Raw genomic sequence first — 18,156 nt, forward strand, 5'->3', positions numbered from 1 at the left:
AAAGACATTTCCAAGTTTGATGAAGAGAAGGTGTATCCTTATCTCAAAGATGACTTCAAGAGTAAAAAGACCAACTACTCTTCAGATGACAGCTCGGATGGGAACAACAGACGAGGATCCTCTAGTAGTGACTCCAGTGGAGGCCAAGCCCCCAGAAACAACCGGATCCAACATCAACCGAGTTGGCAGCAAGGATATCAACCGGGACCAATGTTCCATGGTCCCCCTCACATGACACCCCCTTGGCAATATCCCTTCTATCCACAGGGTCCACCGCAATTCTACCCTTTGAATCCGCCACCTTTTCAAGGCAGAGGTTGGGGCAGAGGAAGAGGGCGCAAGCGAGGAGGGCAGAAAGGGGTCCAGTGGTCCGACCAATCGACACCACAGACCATGATGGAAACACGGAGCATCACCAACAGAGGGAGATGAGTTTAATTGTTAACCTCTCCACGAGAACCCTAACCCCTGTGGAAAACAGCGTTTTGGAGAAAGGATTGGGTTTTGTCCCCACACCCATCCCAGATAGTTTCCAGGAAATGATTGAGATTAAGAATCTTTTCAGGAAGGTACGCTTACGAGCCTTCTTCGATGGCAAACCCAAATCCCCTACACTGGACTCCGGTCTTAAGAAACCGTCTTCTTTCACTCCGACTGACGGCATGGTCCCCCCAGAGGTCCTGACCTTCGAGCGAGCTGTCCTTTCGAGTCTCAAACAGAAACCACACATCAATCAATTCCACAATTTGACGAACGCGGAAAGACAAGCGTCGGTCACCTTGGGCAACGATGGTGCAATTGTGATCAAACAAGCAGATAAAGGGGGAGCCACAGTCTTACAGGATCGCCACGACTACGACCTGGAATGCAGACGACAACTCTCCAACACTACCCATTATAGGCCCCTCACTGTGGACCCGACCAAACGCTTGGCCACTTCCATTATGAGCCTAGTGATTGAGGGGGAGACCAACGAATGGATCACAAGGAAAAAAGCTGACTTTCTCATAACTCCGGATCTGATTACACCATACTTTTACACACTTCCCAAAATCCACAAAGGCATTACCCCCGTCCCCGGAAGACCGATTGTCTCCGGAATTGGTTCTCTACTGGAACCGTTGTCACAGTTTTGTGACGTTTTTCTACAACCGGTAGTGAAGAAAATTCCCTCCTATCTTCAAGACACCAGAGATGTCCTTCGCTTGATCAATGATATGGACGGTAACACAGACGTGGACTTCCTACTGACCTTAGACGTGGAAGCCCTGTACACGAACATCCCCCAACAGGCAACCTTAGAGGCAGTAGAATCCACTCTGAGATTGGAAGAATGGACATCCCCTACCCCAATCTCGTTTATCATGGCATTGGCCAACATAGCTTTGACGGAAAAAAAATTCAAATATGAAACACAACTGTATCACCAGATCCGGGGCGCATCAATGGGTTCGACCTTCGCGCCGAGCGTGGCCTGTATGTACATGGCCACGTTCGAGAATTATTTCATCTACTCCCCTGAACGCAACCCATTTCTTGAGAATTTAACTCTTTGGCGTCGTTATATAGACGATATCCTGATCTTTTGGAAAGGAGATCGAACGAGCTGCAATGCCTTCTGCACCTGGATCAACCTGCAGGATCCCTTTCTGAAATTTACAGGGACTATCGCTGAAGACTCAATACCATTCCTTGATCTGACAATCATATTAGGTCCTACAGGAATTACCACCACCCTCTATAAGAAAGAGACTGATAGGAACAGCCTCCTGCTCTACAACAGCCACCACACCAAAGCATTGAGGGACAATTTACCGTTTGGGCAATTTCTCAGACTCCGGAGAAATTGCACCGCCACCTCTGATTACCAACGTGAGGCACACTCCCTACAACATAAACTTCAAGAGAGGGGATACCCGACAAGACTATTGAAACAATCCATGAAGAGAGCCCTCAATAACAATAGAGAATCTCTTCTGGAAACTCACGTAAAGGAGAAAGAAGATATCATCACCTGTGTAACATCCTTCACGAAAAATTCCCCTTTCATTAAGAAAACAGTGAACGCGCACTGGGGCATTTTGAACTCTGTGACTCTGGACATCCCCCGCCCTCGGTTTGCCTTCAGAAGAACAACCAGCCTGAAGGACCAACTAGTCCACACTCGACCAAAGAAGACAAGCATTCGTCCACAGAATACCCTTTGGGATCTGCCCCCTGTCACGGGACATTACCGATGTGGCAATTGTGTGGTTTGTCCTCAAACCACACAAACTAAAACAGTCCAGCTCTCAGAGACTTTCAAGTGGTGTTTGAACAGACACACCAACTGCAACAGCAGTAACTGGATCTACATGCTGACTTGCCCCTGCGGACTGAAGTACATTGGAATGACAACCCGCACGGTGAAGGTACGCATCATGGAACATAACAGCAATATCCGATGCAAAAAAACACATACCCGCCTATATGAACATTGCCAACAACATGATCATGTAGCTGAAGACGTCAAATGGGTCGTTCTAGAATGGCATCCTTCATCAAACCAACAGGCCTTATATAGGATTGAACAAAGATGGGTACACCGCTTACATTTAGACACTGAGGGACTGAATGATTCTGTCCCTTGGAATACGCTATCTAGATAGATCGCCACCGGGTGGACACATCTCCCCATCGCGTCATATGAATCCTGTCCCTTGCCAGTACATGCCAACTTTCCGACAGCACACTATCATGAATGGGTAGTCCATACCATAGCCCCATTTGCACTGGGAGAGGGAGCTTCCCTCTTGTCTACCACCATCATACAATCTATGTGTGACCACCACACACAGTGATCTGACCCCCACCCGGTCTATGAGCCACTCCACTGATCATTGACTGATGTCTATTTGCGTCCTGACGGCCACACTGTGCCAAGGGCTTCCCCCGATTACTCAGGTCCACATAAGCTCATTTGCAGGGGTGCTCTGACCCATTCCAAGATGGCGCGCCATCCCCGCCATTCTGCAACCTAGACATCGCCACCTGACACTAGCCCACTAGAGCTGTCCATCAACTAATCCCAGCATAGACTCTATAACCATGATATGCTTTCGGACATGAATATGATTGTCCCCCTACCGTTTTCGATTCAATGCACAATGTGAACCAACACGAGAAAGCTAACTATTTAATGTTATAGTTCGGCCACCTTTACCTTTTCCACCTGAATACCGCTCTCCTAACCCCTTTCTAAGATGGCGTGCGCTTTCGACATTAAGGCGCACTGATGTCATCCCGGTGCACCGATGTTGCCGAGGTGTTGCTCGGCAACCCGACGTTAAACACGCCCCTGCAACAGGCTCCTAGCCCGGCTATTTAACACCGAGTGCCACCATTACACACCCACGGCTGCTCTGCGTGTCAAACCACGCCGGAGCATGGGGCTAGGTGGAAAGGCCACGTTACTGCGTTAATGAGGTAAGGTGAATGGGACAGTTGGGTTTTGCAGGCGCGCGGTCAGTCAGGCTCAGTGGATCTCCGGTTGGAACCTTGGTGCGTCGAGCCGACTCCAAGGGACTCCAGGGTTCTGCCCCCTCAGAGGCCGTCTGCGAGGTTGGGTGACCGATTGTGTCTGCGTGGCCCCGAACGCCATAATGGAGGGTGAGGCGCTCCCCCGCACGCACGCGCGCCCCCCGCCCCCGCTACACGACCGGCACACACCAGGTGGGCGGTACCATGAGTTGAACGGGAGGCTGGCTGTTGTGGTACGGCGGAGGACGCGGTTTGCGGAGCTTCCCTTACCGTTTGCACCGCTGCTGCCCCGCTGGGTGCTGCCGCGGTTCAGGCGGGGTCCCGCTATTCGCTATCTTGGTCCCCACCCAGGCTGCGACCTACCTTGGGTGGTATGAACACGCTGTGGCCATCGGGTGCCTGGCAAGACCACGGTTGGTTTGGCCGTTGCGGTCTACTCAATCCCGGACTACTAACCAAGTGGCCTAATTCAACCTTCCACCCCGTTAATCGAATTACCTTATATACCGACTGGACCCTCCTTGTGTACCTTTCAGATAATTGTCACACAACGCAGGTCCCACGGGAACAGCCTTGGGGCACTTTAGCCCACCAGTGAGGGTAAGTTTATCAGAACTTTGTATTCTTCTCTAAACCCCTTCATGTTAGCACGCCGGCTGGCGTTAGATCCTTTCATTTAACCACCTAAGTATACAACCATTTGGTTGAGACACCTTGTGTCTGCTGTAAATGTTAATATGCAGTGATGTTATATTTTACACGTAGTCACTAAATACACTTCTTCCTCTCTCTTCACCTTACACCACTGTATATAACCAATGACTTCCCACTTTGGATAAGTCGGGGGAGATTAATCACGAGTTTATGTTTATCTTTCTCCCCACAGGGTAGACCTACGACCCAGGAACTCTTCCTGCTGGAGTCAGCAACCACACAGGTTGTATCCTTCACATACCCCAGCCACCTTGCGGGGCTTACCACTAAGTTTATGAGCACACCCTAGGTCCTGAAGAATTGCCAATAGGGCATGAAACATGTCGACCTTTTCACAGATGAGGGTTGAACGGGACCAATCCTTCTTAACCGCTTGCGTCCCAATACCCCTCTTGTTTTAAACAAGGTGGTGAACTACACGAATAAAACGAATGGAGTAGACTACACCAACCTTTTTTATTTACACATTTCCCTCATGCTCACTACTTCTCACCCTAGGGACCCTCACACCCACTCACTCAACGGCCAGGAACAAAAGATCTCCACAAGAGTGTAGCACCGAGTGCTACCCGTCAGGCATTGCAGCGCCGGCTTGACGTTGGAGCAGGAAGCCGATGATGACACGAGAAGACTAGCTGGTAATATGACAACAGCCGTTAAACCAGCCTGTTGTGTGAGGCATCCCTAGTTCCGAAAAGGGATACCCTTCCCTGTTTCACTTTGGTACACTAACTCCCTTGTACCCCACGGAGAGAGGAAGATAGTTCACTTCACTACGGTATTACCATTCCCCAGGGGAACTGTGTGCATCTTTTTGCTATATAGACTGATGGGACACGCACATTGGACCCCTATAAATATTGTCCCCCTAATGTCCCTCCCTGTTGTTTACACATTTTTAGAAAGAAGCCTTCTTCGTTCGTTCAGGTACAACACGAAGTACGTATATTTGTAATTATAGGTGCCATATAAAGTTCAAGTGAGTAGCGCTAAACCCAGTCAGAAGCTAGTGATGTTTCCAGCTCAGCCTGCAGTTCCTCCCCGAACCCATCAACAGATACTAGAGTAATCAGAAAAAGAGCGCATTCTACACACAGACGACATTCCATGCACCAGGACACTCAGCCAGGGTAGGAGGCAAGCAGGATACTACGAATGGGCTTTGAAAACCGATGACCGGACTTAGAGTGGTTGCCTAGACGTAAATGCAAAAGAGTGAGGCTTTCCTCCTATGAAAGATCTCCTAGCTTCTGCAATCATGAAGACATTATTATGCTCTTTTGGAAATACATGCATGCCCTGAATGCTTTCACATCTGTCTGCATCCGTTTTGACAAAGTATTGAAACAGGAAGTGATGCCATGTCTTTCATATGCTTACAGCGACCTTAGTTCCTGCTGAAAAGTTCATACAGTATCTGCTTCTTTGAATCCTCCAGGCACCAGAGACTGTCCTGTTTTTGGGCGGTTTCTGCCACAGAGACGTGTGCTTTTCTTCTCTTGAGGAAGGCTGTTGTAACATCTTTTTTAATGCTCTTACAGTGTAAACACCACCGTTGCACCATTGTTCTACGCCGACCAGTTCCTGCAGATCTCCACACCACTTCCCAGCAGGCACATCTACGGACTAGGAGAGCATTTGACCAGTCTAAACCTCGACCTCAACTGGACCAAATTTACTTTCTGGAACTATGACCGGTTACCGATAGTAAGAGAACTCGTGTTTGGGGGAAGGACTTTTTTCTTTTACTGCGAAGAGGTTGGGATCTTGACATGTCAACATTACTTTTAAACAACTGTGTTTTAGGAAATGTATTTTGTGAAGGGGAGAATTCCCCCACGAAGGGCGCTTATGGCCAGCAGAAGAGCAGTAGGGCTAAGACTTAATAAGTGGCTGTTGCAGGGTGCTCCACAGTTTTCACCTGCAGGAAGGGTCCTTAGAAGAAGAGGGTGGGCTGGAGATGAAGGTCTATTCTACAGTAACATCTGCATTCCCTCCTTCTAGGAAAACCAGAACCTCTACGGCGCCCATCCCTTCTACATGGTGATGGAGGAGGATGGCAGCTCCCATGGGGTCTTCTTGCTCAACAGCAACGCAATGGGTAAGTACCTTCCATGTTACAACAAAGCTCGCCCTGTTGCACATCACTCTCCTTCTCAGTAGTGGGGCCCAGTTCACATCTGTCTCTGTTTCACTTCTTACAACCCTCTACATGTCTAGGTGTGAGCTAGCATGCGACCCGTCTCCATTTTTATAAGGAAACATTTTATACCTTGGTAAGTCTCCACAAACCTTCTAGTCTCCCTTCTCAGATGTATTCTCTTTTATTGCTCCTCCTTTTTCTCCTCTGTTACATTCAACCAGTATATTCATTCAGAAACACGCTGTTAGCAACGTTTTGGGAATTAAAGCGCCAGTCTATCATTTTCTTCTGGTTGTATTCATTCCAAACGGTGTTGTAAGATGGCTCATTGGAAGGGGCTTCTCTGGGTGTAACCCATAGGTGCAAAAGTATGACTTTTGACAGGACCAGCACAGCCTTTCATCCTTTAGATGGCAATTAAAATAAATGCTGTTGAGCTGGCCAGTAACTCCTTCTACTGGAATGGTAATTTCACCTTTCACCAGACTCCTCATACACCATGTCAACAGAGTTGGTACCAGAATATCTCTTGCACGACGTAGAGTTCTGTTTCAATGTTAGTTAGCATGCATGTGCATTTGCAGTGTTTGTTGCCTTTCTGCCCAGCACACGTGATCCTTTATGCCCGAGTATTTTTAGCTCATGGTTGCAATGGGTTCTATTTCTTCGGCGTCTGCCTTTGCCGCAACCTTTGCTAAATGGATTGATAAATGCTAGTCCCAGTTTTCTGAAGCTTACCTGAGCTGTATGCGCCTGCAGTGCCTGGGGCTTTTGTATCCCTGCCCCAAGTGGCCCCTCTGTTGTGGTTTTTGGGGTGATTCTCCACGTCACCCCTATAGCCATGTAATACTCCGTCCTGGAGGAGCTAAACACTTGTTTAAATGAAGATTGACTAAGTTTGGAGTTGGAAGTGCATTACGCTTTGAGGAAGTCTGACCGATGCAGAGTGACAGCTCCTATCTTCAGTGCAGATCAATATACTTGGAGAATCAAGGACTACTACAGTCTACTGATCGCAGAGTTTCAAACTCTGTGCCGCCTTGATGTAATCAGACCAAATCTTGGCCACTCATAACAAACTCCACAACAGGGGCATTGAGTGAGCTAAGAGCTATACATTCACTGTTTTGGGCTTGCTAACACTGGGCAGGTTGTTCTTCTTTTACCTCTTTGTGATACATCACGAGGACAGGAGTTCAGATAAGGCCTCTTGACCTCCATATCCCTGGGCGGTGCCCGTCCTAGTGTGGGATGGGCATGGGAGTTGTGCTGAGAAGCGTGCACGTTGTATTACAGGTGGGAAGCATGCCTGAAGCCATCCTGATGATGCAGTATCAAGGGTGGATCTTTGGAACTGCTCATTATTGAAGCAGATTTATTCTAGCAAAGCTTGTTTGGTACTAGCCTTAAGCCATGCAGCTGTGGCCCTAAAGGCCTGCCGACGCCCTGAGCACTCCCATCCAGTGAAATGAGGAGTCTACAGCATTAATCATGTGCACCAGGCTGCAGCGCAGCCCCAGCCCTTCCCTCGCATGCGCAAGCAGCATGACTCTTGGCAGGATCCAACAGCAGATTCAATCCTGCAGGGTCTTGCCATGAGGACATTAGAGGCCGAAACAACGGCCAGGATTTGACTATCTGGTTTTAGCTGTAATAGGGTCCCTTCATGCTTCCCCTGAAGACAGCTGGTCTCGACCTCGGTCCTTCTCATCTCTGTGGATCATGTACTGTAACAAACTCAGCTTTCCTAAAAATACTAATCAATAAAATGCATTGAGTGCAGAATCAGTTTGTAGGATTGTGCTTATAATGTAGTCAACGAACCACACCCAGGCAGCCGCTGGCTGTCAGTGAGAGAGGTTTAAGTTCATGACACAAGAGAGAGGTTTAAGTTCATGACACAGATGAAGCCTTACAGCATGCCTAAAAGGCTCTTTGAGTTGCTTCAATTGGGTGTTGTCCTGTAAACACCTCCAGATGTGAGGAAATATTCGTAGGACACATGCCATGCTACAGACTCCATCTTGAAGAGCAGGAGAATTAAACAGTCCAGGAAGCCACTAGTAACCACACTTTGGATGCAGATATTCACACTTCCTGACCACACCTCAGGCAACTAAGGGGCCACTGGGCCCAGTGAGCAGTCGCCAAACCAATCCCGACCTCTTGGTTATTCATTGGGCCCCTTAAATGTGTCCGTTTCTGCCAATGTATCTTGCTCGTACGCATTTACAAACCCTCCAAACGTTCTGAACTCGCCCCTGGGTGCAGGGTGCGCGCCACAGTAATGACACATGACATGTGACCTTGTTCCCTTCCTGTGTGACCTCCCTTTCATTCTTCCACTACAGACGTGCTGCTGCAGCCGGCCCCGGCGCTGACCTGGAGGACCACCGGCGGCATCCTGGACTTCTACGTCTTCCTGGGCCCTCACCCGAAGGCGGTGGTGCGGCAGTTCCTGGACGTGACGGGTGAGACGTCCTCCCTTTCACACCTCAAAACGTGTTCTCTGCTTTTACCTTCTGCGCATGTGCAGTGACGCAGCTTGCAGTCTGGGTTGCTCCTGGCTGTATGGGGCTCTTCGAGTACTTTACAGTGCTGTCCAGTAGTGTGTGATGCTGCCCCTCATGTAGTGCTCTTTTGTGCCATGCTTTGCAGTGCCGTTCTGTGTCGTGTATTGTTGTTTCACTGTAACATTACGCAAAAAGTCTGTCTGAGGGATAACCCAAGTGGTGCTGTGTTTCCCGGGTTGTGTCCCCACTCCATCTCTCCATCGTCCTGTTCTTCCATCCGCATGCGTAGTCCTATTTTTGAAAGCCTCTTGGAGTCCATGAAAAGTCAGGGTCTAGCTCTAAACGTAACCTGTATTTGTAAAGCACACGTTAACCCAGAAAAGTATCTTAGCCCCGAATAACAGATGTTTATTGTTACGCAACTCAGTGACTCCTATTATCGACCTCAGAAGATTTGAAGGGTGAGTGGACCCGCCCGGATTTGAACCTGTGACCACACACTCAAACAGTCCAACTCTGGGCGCATCAGTCCTCTAAGCCACCAGACCTAGCCACAGTGCACTCTTCTTGCAATGTCTAGCATGTCACATTTTATTTTATGGGATCGTAGATGCTTCTGCACATCCGACAATGCTTTCCTTACTTCTTGGACCGTGGCCATGACGATAAGTATATGGAGAGCAATGTGATATTGTAGGTCAGCTCGTCTTTCTCTCCAGTAATTCAGATATATTGTGATATTCGGCCCTGGAGGAGCCATGGGCGGTATTTGGACATCAGTGCACAAAATGGCCTTTCTAAGGTCGTGGCCCTAGACTCATTTGGTAGGTTTTAAATTAACTGCTCAGTCTTCCCAATGTTGGTGCAATTTTCCAGACCAATAGCCCTGGCATTGGTGCAGCCAAGCAGGCTTCCGTGCCTTTCTTTTAAGCACAGATTAGTTCAAGAGATTTTTCCGTGTGAAGAATTTTTAGATGCTTCTGCTGCTTCAGAGATCCCAGGTTCCTCTGTGCATATTCTGATGGCTTGCTTATGCGCCATTTCCTTAAATTGATCCATTTTTCTAGTTAATACGTTTAGCTTGCTGGTTATGGATCTATGACTATTTCTCATTTGTGTCACCCGTCACTGGACAGTTTTGTCTCCATTTCTGCCTCCAATGTCTTGAAAGGGAACTTCTGATTAAAAGTAGTGTACCTGTTTTTAGCGTCCCCTGCTCGTCGTAGCTGGCACTGTGTCTGTTTGAGGAACATCACAAATAGTTCAGACTGCAGCCTTTCTGCAGAGCACCTCAACTTTCCAAATGCACGGACAATCTAGATAGGAATCAATAGGGTAATAACAGCGCTAGACCCACTAGTACTAGCCTTTCCTTCCCCTCCATCAGCATGGAGACAGACACTTAAGGGATGCATCTATAATACCGAACTGAGCTCCTTTATAACCATGCTCTTTTGCCATTTGATGAATTCTAGATTAGTGTATACATCCATTATCGCACAGTTCGGTCTGGACTGTTCCCATGAGGCACAGGGTCAAGACTGATTTGCATTTGGCTGGGTCTACACGGGGTAGTGAAGTGAGCTAAAGAACGATGATGGATTTAGCCCAGATCTGTGACTGGGGGTGACTGTCAGAAAAGTTTCAGCACTCCGTCCATCATTGCCTTCTGTTTGCTTTGTTCGCCCTAGGTTGGCAGGGTATGACAAGACGTAGGTCCCTTGCTCACTTTGCCACTGAATTAAAGCTAGCCTGGCTGATGTGGGGTGTTAACCCAAAACCGGGCCCAGGATGCTTGTGTCTGGTCTAGTGAAGACCTGGTGGAAGTCGGGTGCAGCGCAAAAGTGCTAATTCTTCTGCAAAGGCGTCCCGCAGCACGGCACCCTCACTGTTACTTTTCGCCAAAACCAAGCACACAGCACTTTTCCCTTAAGCCCTGGTGGAAGGCAAGAGGAGCACAGGAGCGCTACTGAAGAGGCGCCCCGCATCGCTGGACCCTCACATTTACATTTTGCCAAAACCAAGCACACAGTACTTTTCCCTGAAGCCCAGGTGGAAGGTGGAAGCAGCGCAGGAGCGCTATTTCTTCAGCAGAGGCGTCCCACAGTGCGGGACCGGGAAACATCCTTTACAACGAAACTTTTACCACGCAGTACCTTTACAACGCAGGTATTACAACAAAAGTCGTTACAACGACTTGCGCTGGAGGGCGCTGTAGGATAGGGAATAGTTTAATTTACTATCCAAAACCTTCCCTACTAACCACGGGGACTGGAGTTGGAATAGTAAATTAAACTATTCACTATCCTGGGCCCCCCAACGCAAGTCGTTGTAACAACTTGCGTTGTAAAGGCATGCGTGGAAAAAGCATGCGTTGTAACGACATACATCCTGCGGGACCCTTACTGTTACTTTTTGCCAAAACCAAGCACATAGCACTTTTCCCTGAAGCCCTGGTGGAAGGCGGGAGCAGTGCAGGAGTGCAATTTCTCCAGCAGAGGCGTCCCACAGCGTGGGACCCTTACTGTTACTTTTCGCCAAAACCAAGCACACAGCACTTTTCCCTGAAGCCCTGGTGGAAGGCGGGAGCAGCGCAGGAGTGCTATTTCTTCAGCAGAGGCATCCCACAGCGCGGGACCCTCACTGTTACCTTTCGCCAAAACAAAGCACACGGCGCTTTTCAGAGTCTGGAGGAGGCTGGGCTAGGCCCCCTCTTGGTCCATGGTTGCCGGCTCTCTTGCAGACCTTGCTTGATTGACTCCAGGAGAAAGTGGTTACAGAGTAACTTGCAGGACCGTAGCACAAGGGCTGCGTTCAGAAGAGGTGAGTGAGGACTGATAGGTTTTGTTTGTGGGGGTGTATCCCGTGAATCGCCAATTTTTACAGCTCCACTACCCAAGCAAAGTTTGACTCGCTCAGGGGCGGGAAAGCAATGCACCCACAGTGCCCAATTCGTACCTCCCAGTCGACTTCCACGTTAGGTAGCTTACTACGACATACAACTGCCCCAGTACTCTGAACTTACACTGGTGGGCATTGCTGTGAACATTTCTTATTCCATGATGAGACACAGAAAGGCTTCTACCAATCAGCCTCAATCCTCAACTAAAGCGGATGGGACATCGCGCTTAATGCTTATGAGGTATCTTACAGGGTCAATGGGGGCCATCGAGAAGCAGATTTCTACTGTCGAAGAGTAAATGAATTCTAAAAAGATGGGGGCTTTAACCGGACCCAAAGAGCTACCATCTGAACTGGCTGGCTCTTTCTCTGACCCCCCCAGGAGTATATCATCTCAGAATGGCTGCATATAAAACATGTTAGAGCATATATCATTTAGTGATCAGGAGCATGACACAGCCCCATTTGAAACGCCTGGGAAATCCGATTGATGTGAGTAAGTTAAAAATGGGAGCCGCTGGAAGTGAAAAAATTAATAGGGAAACTAAAAGTCCGCCATTAAAATCCCATAAAAAATTTAGCAAAGCCCCACTAGACGTAGGAGGCAGGGTTAAGGTTAAGTCGCATAATAAAACGCAACCCACTAATATCTCCAACGAACTAGGGAATCTCACTTCCCTAGCGGTAAAACTAGATTCTTTTCCAAGAGACTCACTGGCCTCAGTAGCTGATAGAGTTGCTCAGATTGAAGGTAGATTGAACAATTCCCAGGTAATGGAGAGGCAGTTCAACCACACATTCAAGCTCAGTAGCGAAGAGGGCTCAGGAGAAGCCAACAGGTCAGCAGGAAGAATAAATCATAATGTTCAGTCAACAGTTATACAAAAACAGAAATGACACAGGGATCCAACCAAGCAAGCTGCGTACACAGCCGAGTACCTCTATAGAGCCCCCTACGGCCTCTCTGGATTACAACCAATCCAACGTCAAGTCCACCAGGGGCAGCAATGGTACTATCACACTTTCAAGCAGCTCTGGTCAGATAAATAACAACTATAGTAACCCGCCATTAACCACCTTGACAGCTCAATCTGACTTGAACGGATTGGACTTACCACCAGCCGTTACCCCTTACACGGTTATCCTTGCAAATGTATCTAGACTGAGGACCCAGGAAAGTGAATCTTGGGATTCAATGAGAAATAAGTCACTGCACTGGCTGGATACTCAGACAGGGTTAACAGAAGCACTTTTTATGGAGTTCAAGATGGCCCGTAGAGTTAGTTGGCTCGGTAGAGATTGCAAAACCCTATCAGGGGACTGTGTGGTTTTAATGTTCAAGACACCCCAGCTGGTGGAAGACATTTTCTGGAGAGGAGGTAATAACATAATGACGACTCACGGTATGAACATACTACCCCATGGTTTTTTCTACCAGCCACCCACTAATCTGGGATTGGGAACAAATGGGAGAGACCAGAAAGAAAGAAATCACTAAACATATAATATTGCAGCAAAAAATAATTTGATCCCCTTCCCACATTAGACGAAGTAGATTGATTAAGCATACCAGCAGCAAATGTAACTACCAGAGCAACAGATTACTTACTAACAGCCCGATGCCATTGGCCATAACTCTAAGCAGGAATTTTATACGGATAGAGGTATATGCATGGACCTTAGAAATAGTTCAGCAGAAAATATCTCCACTAGATCTGACACTCCATTTCATAGGAGGGAAGTAGAGCTTACTTGAGACATGGGTTTGAGACAACAGGTATCCCTGTCTGCTACTGAACTTATTTAGAGAGCAAATGTAAGCACCAACTAGGCGAATAATATCTCTTTATTATTTTGGAACATCGCAGGGCTACGCTCTAAGCTGACAAATCCCCTCTGGCATGAATTTGTTGGGAAATTTAACATACTTTGTTTGCAAGAAAGCTGGGTGGTAGACACAACTCATATCAATGGCTTTAAGACCTTTCACACTACCGCAGTTCCATCTGTAATTCCTACTGATAGGCAGTGAGGTATCTTCTGTGCACAGTCCAGTGGTTTTAATATCGAAGGCAAAAAATACAAGAGCTGCATCAAAGGGAACCCAAACAACCACCACCCCACGTTGTTAATTCGCAATTACAACTTGCAACTGCTACATTTATCAAGAAGAGAAAATTAGTTCCCTAAGCAAATGCAAAATATTTATGTTATATAATCAAACTCCAAGTCATTGGTTCATATACAATAATAACATCAAGTGTTAGTCCATGATCTTTATTCTCATGTCTTGCGCTCTCAAGAAGACTTGTTGGTACACAATTCAGTTCTTTGATGACACAGCCAAAAGCCAACATGTGTTTCGTCTATAGGACAATACCCAAAGATTTCCTCAGGGCCTGGACTGCTTATTCAATATTGGGAATCACAGACCGTCTTCCCTTGTCAATTGTAGCCACAATATAACCAAAATCCAATAAATCTTGTGAGCCTCTTTCACGTAATCACAGATCAATAGTAACATTTCTTCAGTAGGAGATTCACAAGCAATTCTTTCTACGACAATAGCTGCAATTAGGATATATTACGTCCACAATTTATAAAAGGGAAAATTGCTTGTGAATCTCCTACTTTGAAGAAATGTTACTATTGGTCTATGATTACGTGAAAGAGGCTCACAAGATTTATTGGATTCTGGTTATATTGTGGCTACAATTGACAAGGGAAGACGGTCTGTGATTCCCAATATTGAATAAGCAGTCCAGGCCCTGAGGAAATCTTTGGGTATTGTCCTGTAGACAAAACACGTGTTGGCTGTTGGCTGTGTCATCAAAGAACTGAATTGTGTACAAACAAGTCTTCTTGAGAGCGCAAGACATGAGAATAAAGATCTTGGACTAACACTTAATGTTATTATTGAATATGGACCAATGACTTGGCAGTTCCATCTGTACGTGGTAGGCCCAAGGGGGGTCTTAGTATATATGTGTCAAATATGCTGAATGTAGCTAATACATCCTTGATGATAACAGCGACGTACTATCAAATCATGACCATGTAAACGAACAAACAACACTGTACTGTACTGATAAATGTTTATAACAATGCCCCAAAGGACCACGTGGCAGCAATTTTGAAAAAAATAATGAATGACTTGAATAAGCTACAGACTGGAAATGTAGAAGATGCTCTCTTTGTATGGGGCGGAGATTTTAATACTACATTGTGCTCACTAAGTGGAGATGAAACCTGTGGATTATGAAATTACGATAATAATGTTTGTTCCCATTTCCCTCATTCAACCTACGGGGACTCTTTAAATGAGATTTTACTGGCATTCGATTTAGGCTTTGCTAATGATTTATGTTCCCCCACCAATCTCTTGTAGTCGGATGTTTAATGGGAGAGGCTTGAACACTATCATAGATTTCATAATTCTATCCAATAAACACTGTACACGACTCACAGAACACATGAGAATGTCTTGAGTGACCATTTCCCACTGCGCGTGAATCTATCTCTCCCCAATAAAGTGCAAAAACTTTAATACAAATTAGTATGTACTGCAGAAAATATAGCAATGGACAAAATAAATGGCTACTTCTTAAAGTGGGATAAGGTAGACCTGATTCAGTTTACCCAGACGGTCTTGGCAAATAGTTATAATTCACTCTTGATTTGTTTGGATGACACTACACCACACGTTGGCATTTTTGAATCCCAAGAAAATATTACAGGAGAAACAAGGAATGCACTAAGGGTGGAGTCTAAAAAGGCAGACGTGAATAACCAAGGGTGCTTTGACTCCAGATGCACGAAAGCTTACTCAAAACTGAAACGTGTATTACATAAGCCAGTAAGAAATAGAACGAAACTGTCAAGTGCAGGTAGTAATATAAAGGGGAATTAAGAGATAAAGCTTGGGCAAATCTACACAAAGCCAGTCTAAATTGAGATATTTCAGCATTTTGGTGCACAGTAAAAGCTATTTCCTTACAGACCAAGACACATCTACTATAGAGATCGCCATAGATGAAGGGCTATGGGTGGGGTACTTTCCAAATATGTACAGACAAGAATGGGTGGAGAGCGGTACGGATGCACCCATAATGCCGCAGGAATTAATCCCCCGTAACCCACCCCATAGCCCTAGACTTTACCCTAGACGTGGTGAACTGTACTATAAAAGCTAGAAAAGGAGGAAAGGTACCCAGCCCGGACGGAGTGCCAATAGATCTCTTTAAATCTAATCTAGATTTATGGGGCCCAATTCTAATGCAGGTCCTGGCAGCCTGTTGTTCAACTGGATTTATAAAGACCTGGTTGGAATCAATTGTAATCCCAATATACAAAAAAGGTGACCGACAGTACCCAGCATGCTACCGACCTATATCGTTGTTGTATTCCTTGGTCAAGGTGGCCGGGCAAATAGTGCTCATCCGGCTCCAGGAATGGGCCGAAGACAATAATGTTTTATCAGATTTACAGTTTGGAATCCGCAAGGGCCTGGGCACAGTTGAACAAGGACTTAACATTAATGTACTACTCGGAAAGTACACGCTTTCAAAAAAGGGAAGATTATATTTGGCTTTCGTGGACTTTATGGCCGCGTTCGATTGTGTAGTTCATGGCAAACTATGGATCATTCTAGCCGATATGGGGGTGGAAGCTCCATTAATACACTTTCTGAGGCAGCTGTATAGCAATACGAAAGCTAGGGTTCGACACAGAGCCAAGGGTAAATGTACTGCGCTGTTCAAAGTGGAGAGGGGGTAAGACAGGGCTGGCACCGTTTCTATTTACACTCTATACCCATGGTTTGGGACAACCATGGTAGGTAAGTGCCAGGACGTGCCACAAATAAACAACCGTCCTATACCCGCCCTTCTCTACGCGGACGATGCAGTACTAATGGCCCAAACACAATTGGGTCCCCAACGGGCACTCGTCAACTACAATGAGTGCATGAAAAACCTGGGTCTGAGAGTGAACACTGCTAAAACTTTCATAATGAACTGCGGGAAAGGCAGCGCAAAATGTAGGGATATATTTATTGACGGTAAAAAGGTGGAAACTACTGCCACATACCCCTAATTAGGAATATTATTCGATCACAAGGGATCATGGTGCCAGGCTGTCAAGACTAGAGAATTACGTTTAATGAAAACCACGGCTGCTCTAGTCAATTTTGCATAGACATTCGGAAGAAGACCCCCAGTTGAGATGCTGCACATTTATTGAGATAAATGTGTCAGCACAGCTATATACGGTGCACGCGTGTGGAGATACTGCGATGTAAAACCTATCCAGCAGATTGAAAATGTCTTTTTAAAATTCTTGCTGGCAGTTCACTGTAGTACCTCAATTTAAGTATGCCACCCAGAGTTAGGGATACCGTATATTTCTAATATAATAAAATCCCAACCGGTTCTCTTATGGCACCGAATTTGGACCTCACCAAAAACCTCTTTCAATCGTGATATTATAAAAGACAGTCTTAAGCTTGATCGGGTCCTAGAGATTCCTTGTTTAAATTTATATAAAAGATTTTATGTCTGATCTGGACCATCCTGAATATTATGACGACCTGCCTGCTATGTTTTCTATCTCCAGAAAGTTTCTTAAAAGTATTTGCATGTCACACTTAAAGGCAATCAGATTTGCCGCTGAAGCATCACGCTCTTCGGAACAATCGAATCAAATGATTTTAAGTACTCCCGGTATTCAGCCTTATTTGTTTACTATTCTTAGTGGGTACGATAGATTTGTACAGATTCTCCTCAGACTGGGTAACTTCTATCGATTGGTAAGCTTCCCCACAATAAATGACTGGTCAAAAACATTGAGTAACTGCCCGTGTGACGAAATGTCTCAGCAATCGTCAATGCATGTAGTCCTATTTTGTACATTTTACACTATACAAAGGAGGAGGTGGATTTTACCTATTTTAAAACAGTGGGATCTGAGACAATGGCGACTAGCATATTTTTAGCATTGCCTTGTGCATACATTCTTAACTATTTATGTTTGTGTTTTAAATGAACGCTTTTATGTTTTTTTATCTAAAAATCGAATAAAGCATGATTGATTGATTGATTGATTGACCTGGTTTAGAAGTTCAGGCAGGACTGTTCCCATGAGGAACAGGGTCAAGACTGATTTGGATATGGCTGGGTCTGAACTGGGGTGGCGAAGTGAGCTAAAGAACGTTGATTGATTCACCCCAGCACTGTGACTCGGGGTGAGTGTCTGGAAAGTTTCAGCACCCCGTCCATCATCTCCTTGTGTTTGCTACCATGTTTTTGGACCAGACCTTTCCATCTGGGTCACTGAGAGTGTGGCATACAAGCCCTATTTGTGTGACAT

General features: G+C 46.2%; 1 protein-coding gene across 1 annotated transcript in view; it reads left to right on the top strand.

Annotated features, from left to right (window-relative positions):
- The window catches only part of GAA (alpha glucosidase), a 469,553-nt gene that overhangs the window by 71,569 nt on the left and 379,828 nt on the right, over positions 1-18,156 (top strand). Inside the window, exons 4-6 of the mRNA XM_078654064.1 lie at positions 5,775-5,940; positions 6,238-6,334; positions 8,728-8,847. Coding sequence (XP_078510190.1) covers positions 5,775-5,940; positions 6,238-6,334; positions 8,728-8,847 — 383 coding nt within the window. The remainder of the gene's footprint in view (positions 1-5,774; positions 5,941-6,237; positions 6,335-8,727; positions 8,848-18,156) is intronic.

This window comes from Lissotriton helveticus, chromosome 7, assembly GCF_964261635.1.
Source record: "Lissotriton helveticus chromosome 7, aLisHel1.1, whole genome shotgun sequence".
Lineage (NCBI taxonomy): Eukaryota > Metazoa > Chordata > Amphibia > Caudata > Salamandridae > Lissotriton > Lissotriton helveticus.